The sequence below is a fragment of the Anguilla anguilla genome, chromosome 5 (assembly GCF_013347855.1).
Source record: "Anguilla anguilla isolate fAngAng1 chromosome 5, fAngAng1.pri, whole genome shotgun sequence".
Classification (NCBI taxonomy): Eukaryota; Metazoa; Chordata; class Actinopteri; order Anguilliformes; family Anguillidae; genus Anguilla; species Anguilla anguilla.
The window spans coordinates 8021412-8033911 of NC_049205.1; the positions used below are offsets into that span (position 1 = coordinate 8021412).

Below are 12500 nucleotides of genomic sequence, written 5' to 3' on the forward strand. Positions count from 1 at the left end.
CACGCAATCCCAATGTCAGGACATCCTGTTAGGCCGAGCGGCTCAGCTCTGGAGCTGAGATGTAAGACCACGTTAACATTCAGAGGGACACCTTGTGCATCGTGTCAAGCATGAGGCAGAAAAAAGCAGGGAACCTCTAGAAATGTCTTCCTCTGCATATGCTGAATGCCAAGACCAGAGGGGCCATCCCTGGAGAGTTTCTTTTTTTCCCCCTCTGTAGTTGAACTTGCAGTGTGATGGATGAAGCTGTTACTCACACTGACTCTGGAATCGGTCAGATGTCCTCGGTTGTATACCAAGCTCTATTCCCTGTTCCCTCAGTGTCAGAGTAGCCTAGAGCAACTCCCGGACTAATTCTGCTGGACAAGGAAAACCGGTTCCTGTTATGCACAAATGACCTGGTTCTGCAGTCAGTGAGGAAGAGCTGCTGGAGCAGTACTGTCAGAAACGGGCCCTGGTAGTTGATCAGGGTCAAAAAAGCAGTTATAGTAATCCAGAAGAAAACTAGATCATTCCAATGTTATACCATCCTTGGTCATATGTTCAAAAAAAGTTAACAGTTACCTGTTAACAGTTTCACATCAAATGACACCAAACCTTTCAGTAGTTTTCCAGCCTCAAGCTTTACCATCTGGTCAATTTTCACAGCATTGACTGACCCTGTATTAAAGTGGGCTAACTGACAATTTGGTTCCAACTCTGAACTATTCAAAGCCACCTTTTACTATCTCATGAATTGGGAGTGCATTTCTGTTTTAAACACTTTGTCATGACTAAAGAGAAACAACCAAGGGATGCTACTAGTAGGTTTGCATGTGCCGTGTCTGAAGCATTTTTCCGTTACGTTGGCAGTTTGTTTGGAGCTATAAATACATTCTAAAATTGTTCGTGAGACATGTTTGTTTCGCACTCATTCTAGAATGAATGAGAATCTAACCGGAAGGGTCCCTGAACATTCATGACACTTTGTTTGCGGGTATAAATGAAATAGCAACAATTCATGCTTTTCAAAAATTGATTGTTGTATGATAGACAGGACTAGGAGTCTGTACAGTATATGTCAGAGGCCGTTAAACAGCAGCTAAAAAGAAAATACATGCAGAGATTGCTAAGGGTGTTTTTGTCTTTCAGAGAATTTAGGTCAAATGAATTATCCTTGACAGAGAGAATTAAAGAATTAATGTTCAGGAAACCCTGAACCCTCCGGACCCCCCAGACCCTCCTCTGGGAATAAACAACCCCCCCCTTCTCAGGAAGTGAAGTTGCAAATCTCACTGGTTTTTACTACTTCCCCTGACTTTTTAACATCACCCACCAGGCTCTATCAGGGACAATTGATGGGTCTCCATTTTTATGATAATTTCTGACATCAGAAAAGGGGAAGTATTGATGGCAAGTAAGGTAAGTAATAAAATGCCATTTCTTTCAGCCGTGTGATTGGTAACGCTGCTCAGTATTTATGACACCTCATTTGAAATACCTGTCTGCGATTTCAGCAGCCGGGTTCACACCAGTCTAAGGTGGCGATGCGTCACCTTGGATGGCGCACGGTTTAGGGCTCTAAAGGGGCAACCTGGCACTGGCTGTGGGTGAGCAGCTTTCTCGTGGACGTGACGACCGCTCTGCTAACGTGGGAAGGCAGTTCTCGGGGGGGGGGGGGGCGGCGAATCGCAACGTGCGAGATCTTGTCGGCTGGAAACTTCCAGCGTGTGAGATTTTATTTCGAGGAGCGGTCGTGCGTTTTGTTTCGGAGCTGAAGTGTTTCTTTGCAGGTGCGGTAGACTGGGAGTTGGGGGCTGGGGAAAATGGGAGTTTGCATCGAGTGTAGCTGGGGCGATTGTTCATTGAGTGAGGGCTGGGGAGTGCTCCATCACACAGAGGGGAGGGACGGAGGGCATAAAAACAGTTTTATATAACGCTTCCACATCAAGCTTTATATCAAGCATTCATCGCCATCAAATTATGCCCATAAATATAGTCCCCATATCCTACATTCATGACTTCAAACGAACAAAGTTAGCATTAAATTTCATTTAAAAAGATAACTGCTGAGGCCAAAGCCTGACAACTAAATCGTAAAATCCCAGGCTTGGCAGGAACATGGCCAATATCGAACGCAGGGCTTCGCTAGACTTCACTAAACCTCCCGCACAGCCCACTGAAACAGAGATACAGCCCCGCTGGGGGCTGCTTTTCCCAAGGCCGGCCCGCGTCGCTGCCGCCTCCCGGCTCGTGGCTGCGCAGAGCGGCTCCCGGGCCCTGGAATCACCCTGCGGCTGATTTAGTGCCGGGGTGTGACGGCACCGATCGCCCCCCCCCCCCCCCCCCGCCTCCGCCGGTGCCGCCGCGCACCACATCAAACACAATAGCGGGGCAATGACACCACAAACACAAGGCAATCCCGCCACGTCGCGGAAATCCTGTCTGCGGCTCATAAATCATTCACAGCGGTGGAGGGGAGGGGGTAAAAAAAACGTGCCCCGATGTGGAGGAGACAGAGTGCTCAAATCGGCACTCCGTACGCCAGCGACTGGACTGGGAGGGGGGGGGGCGGGGAACGAGAAGAGGGAAAGAAAAACGGTTCTCTTGGTGTTTAGTAATAAAGAACACACTCTGCCGAAAAAACAGCGCACAAGCACTGGAGGTAAAGAATGCCGTAAAGCCAATTCCCCGCTCGCTCATCCCGAACAGTTCTTGCGCTCTGTCGCACATTCACTTCAGCAGCGTTTTACTGGCATGGCAAATGCACATTTCTGCCGCAAAAGTGCGTCATAATTCCCAGATAAATCCACAGAAAGAGTTCACGGATAGTTCACAAATATCACATTGAAAATAGCCACCAAAGAGCGATAAAATACAGCAAGGTTCAGCTGTAGATAACAAAACAATGAGGAAAAAAAGACGAATAATATAAAAATAAAATCATAAAAATAAGCTTTGTGTATAACCACTTCCCATCCCACCTCTCTCTGTCTCTCTCTGTCTCTCTCTCTCTCACTCCCTCTTTCTCTCTCTCTCTCCCCACTCACATCTTCACGAAGGGATCAGAGTATCCGTTAGAGTCCATGGCAGCCAGATGAGCGCAGCGCACGATCCCCACGACGAGAGCCTGCTTCTCTGTGTTGTAAAGCAGAGACACCAAGATACGGCCTCGCTGAGGGATGAAAGACAGATCCCTTAGTGAACATCAGGCCACCAGCGCTGTCGCGGCACAATAGCACCAACAAGAACAACAGCAAAAACGGCTAGCAGTCCTTTAGCTACACAATAAGAACAGAAAAGCCAACTAGCAGTTTTTGAGCAAAGCAATAAGAACGTAAAATAAACAGCATGGGATCATTTAGTAACACAACAAGAACATGAAAAAACAGCTGGCAATACATTAGCGACACAATAAGAACAGAAAAAAAACAGCCAGAAATCTTTCAGCATCACAACAAGAACAGCAAATAAATAGCTAGCAATCCTTTAGCAACAAGATACTAACGGCGAAAATGATCGACAAGCACTAAGCGACACAATGGCTGCATTCCATTTTGGCAAAACACTGACTTAAATGTCGCATAATAAGGCAGGAAGTAAAAATGATTTGGCAGCATGAGACATATCCTTCACCAGGTAGGAAGTGCCATAAATCTCAGCAATGTCCTTAAAAAGGTTCACTTCCATTAAAGCAATTGCACCCCGTCTCACTGGGGCCCTTGTGAATGGGCAGGGACACCGGAAGGCGTTTTATGAGTGCGGTGAACGGTGGCACCAACAGAAACGTCAGGCCCTGGAACAAATATTTGGTATTTGGTCTTTCCGCAAAACCGTAAAAGACAGAGTAGTACAGAAAAGGAGATAATGAGAAAAATGGCAGACTTTACCATAAAATACTGCATTTACTAAGTTAAATTTATTAGCAATTAATGGAAAGAGATGTATTCTTGGGAAGTACTTCTTGCTTCTTTATTCAGACAGTCCTTCCCAGGAAAACATTCCCAGTTAACCCTGCGCCCCCCCATGCCAACGCTGCTAGTGGATGTAATTATGCCTACAAATATATAATTTTATTGTAATACACATTTATTAGGTCAGATTCTTTTTGCCATTCGTAGGGTATTCCATAAGATTATCCCCATCCCCATACTAGCCCACAGAGCTCGCTAACATACTTTAACCAGCAAACTCTGGGGGATATAGGTCGGAAGAACGGGTCAGGAAAAAAAAAAATATCATGGAGCTCACTAGCTAAAGAGATTGTTTTAAAACGTATTTCTTTCTTTTTTTTTTCTTTAGCTTTCAGACCGTAAGCCCTCTGTGGCTAAGAATCAGCTCCCAGGCAAGACGCACAAATGCGGGGTGACGTAGACCTTCCTAGGCGGTTACGTTAGCGAAAGGTTACCTTGACGCTGCAAAGGCAGCCGTCTCCGAAGGCAGCTGCCTACCTGGGCGACAAGGTAGCAGGCGGCCGCCTTCGAAAGGGAACGCAGCCAATAATAGCAACAGAAAAACAGCCAGGCGCTCACATGACCCTGTCAGTGACAGCCAGAACAGGAACGGTGACAATGATGGCCCTACGAAAGCATCGATGATGACAACAGTAATGCTGACAACAATGAAAACATAAAACACAGTAACTGCAATAAAAAACAACAACAACAACAACAACAACAACAACAACAACAATAATAATAATAATAATAATAATAATAATAATAATAATTCACCTCTTCCTCTGCCACAGGTGTGCCTTGCTCTTGGTTTTGGATATTCATCTCTCTGTTCTGCTGAGGAGATAGGAAAGAGGGAGCATAAACACTAAAATAGTTCCCCACTGACAGACATACATGTACATTTACTGTACACGCCCCCCCACCCCCCCAACACAAACACACTTTTGCACCGAATGGATTTGAGAATTTGTGGTAAATATTTTTGCATGATACACACAGAGAAAATGTTGCCCCGGCCCTGGGGATGTCCCTTGGCAGCCCTGATTGGAGGGCATATTTCAATCCGTCCACCCCGCTGCTACTCTCACTGTCTCTCAGCCTTGTTATCAAACAAGCAAAAAGTATCGCCAGCTATGCATTTCTGTTTTCATGTACATTCCTGCATTAAATCAGTCTCATGAGATTAATAGTGCAAGTGTTGGTTGTTTTGCATCGATAGCTTTGAGGTCTGATTGCAGCAGCTAGCTTGCAGTCTTCGCGAGGAAGCAAGGGAGAGGAGGCAGGGAATAAGCTAGGTACCACAAGTAAGCAAAACCTTGCTCTTTATCAAATGTTTCTTTGGCCTGCACTGTGCTGAGGTGAACTATTTTCATTTTCATTTAGCAAGCTATCCTGGTCTTATTTATAGCTAGCTATCTATCTACCTTGCAGCTGGGCTCATTCAGGCATTGCGATTTTGCAAAACACGTGCGCAGAATTATGTAACACATTGTGAAAACGTGGGGGGGGGGGGGGGGGTGGGGGTGGGGGGGGGGGGGTTCATAGCTATTTTAAAAGTTCATTATTTTCCAAAGAAAAAAAAGCATTGCAATAACATTTCCTTCACCCTTATTCTGTTATCCTGTCATCAGTTTTTATGGTTAGTTCTACAGACCACTGAACATAACAGATGAATGAATATCATATTCAGCAGCAAGAGAAAAAGAAAAACGTTTGAAAAAATATCCGACTATGGAACAACAAAACAACTGACAAAAGTATGACTGCAGCAAGGTCAACACACCCCTAGTGGTTACTGTCACTGTGATAGGAGAGTGATTATGTAACTACTGGTGAACAGCATGGATGATTCCTCAAAGTCTAAATAAAGACACACAAATTGCAGTATTTCTTGTTTTTTTTGACCTGCCTTTCTTTCCACGCTGTTCTTCAGTATTGATTATCATTTACTCTCTACAATAAATCACACTTAATTGGAAACTCTGAACACAGTAATTTCTCGCAAGTTGTAATTATTACAAAGCACAGGCTTTTTACATCACTATTTTTAATTTGTGTCTGTTTAAAGATGGCAGGGCACTGAATGAAATTGTCATTGAAACATTGAAAGAGAATTGTGCGACTGAAAAATGCCTTTGGTTTGACTGACGCAAAAAAGATTATCTAAATGTCAAATGGTACAACCCTTCTCTCTCACTCCCCCCACCCCCCTTTTCCCAGTCACTCTCTCGGATTGAGATTCAAATTGAGAGCGTTTTTTTATCTCATCCTAGCCATCTACGCATTTCCCTGTTTTTAATTGGCAGTATAATTTCCTCCTGCTTCTCCTCAGCTGATTGGTTGCGAGCGCTCCGGTTCAGGATGGCTGGTCTGCAAATCGATGGTTTGCTGATGTATATCACTTTAGCCTTTACTGTAAATTAATCTGAGGCAATTAGACGAAAGGCGCGTATGCAAATACTCCCCCGTGTCTGGAGGTTGGATTACCCACCATGGCACTTTCAGAACAGCGATTGCACCTCTATCTGCAACCTGTTTAGTGTATTTTTTAGTGCGTGAAAAATATCCTCCATGCTATTTTTCAACCGTACTGCGGCCATGCTCACGCACTGTTGTTGTTATGGAACAAAAACATCAGCAAAACTTCCCCCCTTCTTCTTTTTAATTAACCTTCGGTCCAAAACGGACGTTTACTTTTTTGAAGAATAAGCTTGTGAATATACTCAGCGAAACCCCACAAATAACATTTCGCCTATTTAACAACTTTCTCATCCAGTGTACTCAACAACTATACTCAATAGTAGGCAAGTGGGCAGATTCGGACACGGCCATTTGCTTTGAACGCACAGTGATGAGCAGCCATTGGTTTAGCCTCCTTACCTGCGCCTGCCTCTCCAGGCCCATGTTGTACTTCTTGGTCTCCCCGAATCTCAGCCTCTTCAAAGCCACCATCACCTCCCCAATGAACTCGTTGCGCCCCAGTCTGTCCATATCGCACACACACAGCCTGTGACAGAGAGTCGACACGTACACCACAATTTGATCCAATAATTTGTGAAAAAAAAATAGGAGCATAAGAATGTTTGATGACATATCCCTCTAGGGCCCATCATTTGACACACACACACACACACACACACACACACACAAGTCAACACCTAATGCATCTGGAATCATCACTTAGAGCACTGGACCATAATATTGATTTCAATCCTTTTTTAAAGAAAATTAATTTCCACATTGTATTTTTCACTATGCCACCGTCCCAGAGCACCGGCAGGCAGAAAGTCAATATCACAGGATATTAAGAACATCCAGGAGATGATAAAGAGTGTTTATATGCCAGGGTTTCTTCCCTAAAAACAGAAGATCGTGTCAGAAAAAGCTGTGCCTCCATGATGCTCCACTGTGGCCTGTGAACAGATATTTTTGGGTATGGAAGCTAAGACTTTAGAGTGAGACAGTGACTCCGAGGAATAGGATATATGCTTCTCGACTGCTGCTCAAGCATGTGCCAACTGGCCAACTGTGCTACAGCCTAGCTCAGATTTTAGATATTTATTCAAATAGTATATTCTCATATTTTCTTTGCCAGTGTATTAATGCTTCCTGTCTTCGCATACAAACGGCTGGACGTAACCCAAACGCTTCAGTTAAAAGTTAAAAATATTTTCCATTCGCACACTATATTCTGTAAGGTTTAAGCTTTTTTTTTAAATTCACGCTGTCCCAGGATTCACAGTTCCTTTCCCCCGTCAGAACTGGCGAAGGCCGAGAGAGTACTCGTGACGCTAAATAAATCCTTCAGCCTCAGCGAGTCTGTCGCCTCCCTCTGCGGCACTGGGGCCCGGAGCTCAGCCGGAGCGGGCGCTGCTGGTTAACATGTTCCTCCCTGGTCCGCGCTGTGCCTGGTGGCGCGGTCGGTTGGCGGGAGGGGGGAGGGGGGGAGGGGGGGGAGGGGGGAGGGGGGAGGGGGGGAGGGGCCCTTGCTCCCGCTGCGACTGTTGTGCCTGAGCGCGGTTGGCGGTCGCGGCGGGGGAGCGGACGCCATGTTGGGCCCCGTGTCTCAGCCCCTTGATGCCACGCGTACACGGCAGCGGCGATACTGTGAGTCAGCCAGGCGCTACTCTGAGTACTTTTGAAGGGGGTGCTGAGAGCTGCGAAAATGGTTTGAGAGCTTAGGATGAGGGGGGGAGCGGGGGAGTATGGGAATTGTAGGCAGGACCTGAATGACTGGTCGGGAAAGGTTGGGGTGGGGGTGGATGGAGGGGTGTTTGGTAGAGAAGAGATGCTAGTCGTTGTAGCTATTACGCCAGTGAACAGGTAAACAGGCAGAATTGAAGTCAGCGCGTGAGTATTTAGGAAAAGAGGGGCATGCTGGGAGTTGTAGTCCTCTACCTGAGTGTTTTGGTGGTCATGTCAGCAGCAGTGATTCCGTGGTAAATCAAAGTTTCATTCCACACCGGGTTCAGGGTGTTCTTCAGGGTCTTGGTCCGCAGTTTGTTTGCCTGAGAGATGTTGGGGCGAAAAGGGAGAGAGCGAGAAAATGAGAGGGAGAGGGGAAGGTAGAGAGGAGAGAGAGGGGGGAGAGCAGAAGGGAGAGAGCTTCGGCAATCTTTTAGCCTCAAGCAATTCTTCACCATCTCTGCATCTGCTTACCTACTTTATAGAGTAGAGAGAGGAAAACAGCACCCCCCCCCCTCCCCCTCCAAAAAAAAAAACAAAACAACACATTCTATCTTCCTATCGCTCACAGACCTGCTGGTTGTGGAACCAGGCCCGGATCCAAAATCAAGTGGAATGGCCGTGTGTCACCAGAGCAAATTGCGTGTGGGCAGATAGTAAACACAGTGATTAAGCAGTGCAGGGGAGCGGCATCGCATACTTACGGGCCCACTGTGTTATTAATGCTTTTGGGGCGATGACTAACTCCCTCACTTCACGGACGTGGCTATATTCAACACCCGCAGTTTACCACAGTCAGGGGATAATCGCAGCAGGTGTGTTTTTTTTTTGCTCGGAGGGAACCCCCCCCCCCCACCCCGATGAACCCGGGGCCCAGGCCACAGCGTGAGGGGGAAACGTCTTCCACCCCTCTCGCTCGATTGGCTAATTTTCCGCCGTAATCAAGATGGGTTCATTTAGCGTCGTCCGGGAGCGTTTGCCGGGGGAAATCCAAAAAGCATACGGGAAGCTTACCGAGGATTTGTTCACAATCCTCGCAAGGGCACCTTGATCCCCGTGTTCTATTCCTTTTCTTCCTTTTTTCCTTATATTGTTTTTGCTCTGTTCTCCCGTTGAGCCCAGCATTGTTTGTTCAGCTTTAGTAGCTTCAGGTCTTTAGCGCTGTGTTTAGTGTTGTGGAGTGCACCCCCCCTCCTGGTCCCCCGCCCCGTCTCATCTCATGCCATCCCCCACTTCCTGCCCCAATTTAAGTTCAAAGAATGTTGCTCATATTATTAGTAACTGTGCGTAAGGTTGATTCTACAATATCCGTGTAGTTGACCAAAATACATACAAAATACACGTGGAAATTGCTTGAATACAAATCTGAATTTCTGTATGGTCTGTGTGTGTTGGCCTCCCTGCATCGTCTTACTAACGAGTCAGAGAGTCCTGCTCTACTGTACATTGTATCCCTCGTGTACCTCCGTGCGCGCTTCCCTGTGTTTGTGTGCATCTCTCATACGGTGTTTCTCTCTGCCTCTGCGTATGAGTGCGTTTGTTGCGACGGCTTTGCTGCGTTTTGGCGGCTTTGCTGCGTTTTGGCGGCTTTGCTGCGTTTTGGCGGCTGGCGCGTTGCGTCCCGCAGCTTTGAGTCGCGGCGAGCCTAAGTCACGCCCGTGGCGGTATCTCCGCCGCCTTAGAGCGCCGCCGCTTACTCCTCCCGGCGCTCACGTTTCCGCACGCGCCCTCCTTTATCTCCCCCTCTTTCTCCTCCTCTCCTCCCCCTGCCTCCCCTCTTTTCCCCCATCCTTCCTTCTGAACCGCGTGGTATGTATCCATTTTTCCCCCCAAAGCTTCACTTCCTCCTTCACGTCTCCTTCCATGCTGTTCCCCGCTTTCCATAAATATTTCACCCCCCTCCTCCCCTCCTCTCCCCTCCTCTCCTCTCCCCTCTCCTCTCTTTTCCTCTCCCCTCTCCACCCCTCCCCTCCTTTCCCCTCCTCTCCCTTCCCCTCCTCTCCTCTCCCCTCTCCTCCTCTCCTCTCTCCTCTCCTCCCCTCCCCTCCCCGTTCCCCGTTGCTGGTCCCCAGGCTTCTCTACCCGCTCAATCCTGTTTTCTTTCACACTTGCTTCCCTATGCGCAGAGAGCTAAACACCCGAGCAAGACTCTGACTCAGAGATCACGTTGCCGTGACGGCGAGCAGACAGCCAGCATCCCCCCCCCCCCGCCCCCACCCCCCCCACCCCCCCACCCCCCCCCACCCTCGACTGCACTGCCTGGTCGGAATGCCAATGCACCGCAGCCCCGACACGCCCGTGGATTCCGGGCTCTGAGCGGGTGCCAGTGTGGGTAATGGCCAGAGCTTGTTTTTTTATCATTCGTGCGAGAAACTCCGCTGTCTGTTCCGCTGGACTCCCCCCCCCCCGGGGGAGATCTGAAGGGGGGTTGTCCGTGCGTTCCCGGCATGGCTGAGCCTTATGACAGCGGAACAGCACGGCTGCGGGGTGTTTTTTGTATTTTTTTTTTTTTGTTTTTTTTTTTGGGACATCATGCATAGGCGTCAGGCGCAGGTGTTCTGGTGTTGTTTTTCGTGGCTGGTTGTGGTGTCGGTGTTCACCGTCCCCAGTGGCGACGAGTCAAGGTGATTTAACGCTCCGTCAGACGGTCAGCGTAACCTATTTGTCGATATTTACGTTGCCTATCGCAAGGTCTCTCTCCTTCTCTCTCTCTCTCTCTCTCTCCCTCTTTCTTTCTCTCTCTCTCCTTCTCCACTCTGCCGTTGACGTGCTTTGTGTAACAATCCTTCCTGTTTCCATGACAACCACCTGCTGCTGTCATCCCCTCGTCTGTCTCTCTCTCTCTCTCTCTCTCTTTCTATCCCTCTATTCCTCCCTCTCTCTCTCTTTCTCCATCCCTGCTTCCCACCCTCCTCCTTTCGCTCTCTACCTCCACTCAACAGTGTGTGGGTATTTCAAGGTCATTGCAGGTCAGGCAGAGATAGAGAGATAGTGACAGAGGGAGAGGGAGGGAGGGAGAGATACACAAGGAGGAATACAATAGGAGTGAGATGGAAAAATAGCCTGAGAGGTAGCAGACCACCTTGGTCTTGACTCTACCTGCACGACTCCATCCATGCCGATGATGTCATTGGCCATCCGTGCCAAAGCCTCAGAATGATCTCTCGCTGTCTCTCTCTCTTTCTCTCTCTCACTCTCCATCTCTCTCTCCCTCCTCTCAAAAATGGTTTCTATAATTCACAGAGTCTACGGCCTCTCACTCACACAGCTGTAATCCAACATCTTGTTGGCACCAGCAGGTTCTGCCATCAGACAGAGCAAATGGGGCACTCTGGGGTTCTTTAAGGCACAGAATCCAAAACTGTGAGCAGCAGACATTGTAGCCTCTCAAAATGTTAAATTGAGGCTGAGCTAAAAATTGGATGGCAATATTGAGGAGGGGTCGAAGCTTCATGAGCCCAAAGCTCGGTGGAGCTATAATGTGTTAGCAGTGACATCCCTGAACTGGTTGGGTCAGGTATCCTTAATTACAAAGGAAAAGGCAATCTTAATAAAAATGTTGATTATTACCTTGCTAGCTCCTGGTAGGAGATGTAGTTTGACGTAGGGGTCGGCAAGACCATTGGAGTCCATGGCCTTCAGGCCCTAAAATTAAAACAGCGACCGCATCAGACTTCTTACCCAGTTTTAATCAAACCAAATATGGTAAAATGTTTTACAAAATTCTCAATACTTTTCAAGGACAGAGCACACAGCTGTTAGATATATTCTGGGGCTTGGTGCGTTCAATGAGAACTAGTTATAACACAATTTTGTGTTACATTATTGTACAGTACCGTAAACTTACTCTTAGTACAGCACAGTGGCGATGTGTATATGTCAAGTACAGGGAAGTGTAAAGTATACATGCCTTAAATAGGGATGCCTCGGGGAATAAGTTACAATAGATAGAACAGAGTATAGTTAATCACCTACCTTCGCTTTGACTATAGTGCAGTGCAGACAGTTACTCTCTTGATCGAACAGCAAAGTGAATTCCAAAGTACCCAGATACGCTGAAACACACAATGACAACAGAAGAATTAATACTCTTCGGTACATTTGACGACAGCCTGCCGCAACTACTAAGAACTGCAGGCTTAACGGTGTCCTCATCTGAACTGATTTTTTTTATTCATTCATTTTTTTTTTTTGGAATGATTCCTCTTTTCTTCTTTTTATATTTTACTTCATTCAATTTCAAAATAAATCAATACGTTCACCATCCAACTGTACAGCACAAACTCAATCCATTATATTGATGTGTGTGTGTGTGTGAGTATGTGTGTGTGTGCTTCTGCCAGCCAGCATCACCAAAAGGTGTTCAAGCTCACAAAT

At 47.2% G+C, this 12500-nt stretch overlaps 1 protein-coding gene across 2 annotated transcripts in view; it reads right to left on the reverse strand.

Moving 5' to 3' along the window:
- Nucleotides 1-12500, reverse strand: part of doc2d (double C2-like domains, delta) — a 22988-nt gene that overhangs the window by 6325 nt on the left and 4163 nt on the right. Inside the window, exons 3-8 of one of the 2 annotated variants that reach the window (XM_035416838.1) lie at nucleotides 12099-12178; nucleotides 11694-11768; nucleotides 8337-8446; nucleotides 6819-6945; nucleotides 4713-4769; nucleotides 3030-3154 (exon numbers count right to left, since the gene is read on the reverse strand). In XM_035416838.1, coding sequence (XP_035272729.1) covers nucleotides 3030-3154; nucleotides 4713-4769; nucleotides 6819-6945; nucleotides 8337-8446; nucleotides 11694-11768; nucleotides 12099-12178 — 574 coding nt within the window. Of the gene's footprint in view, nucleotides 1-3029; nucleotides 3155-4712; nucleotides 4773-6818; nucleotides 6946-8336; nucleotides 8447-11693; nucleotides 11769-12098; nucleotides 12179-12500 lie in introns of both variants that reach the window. The other variant, XM_035416837.1, reaches the window with a different exon arrangement.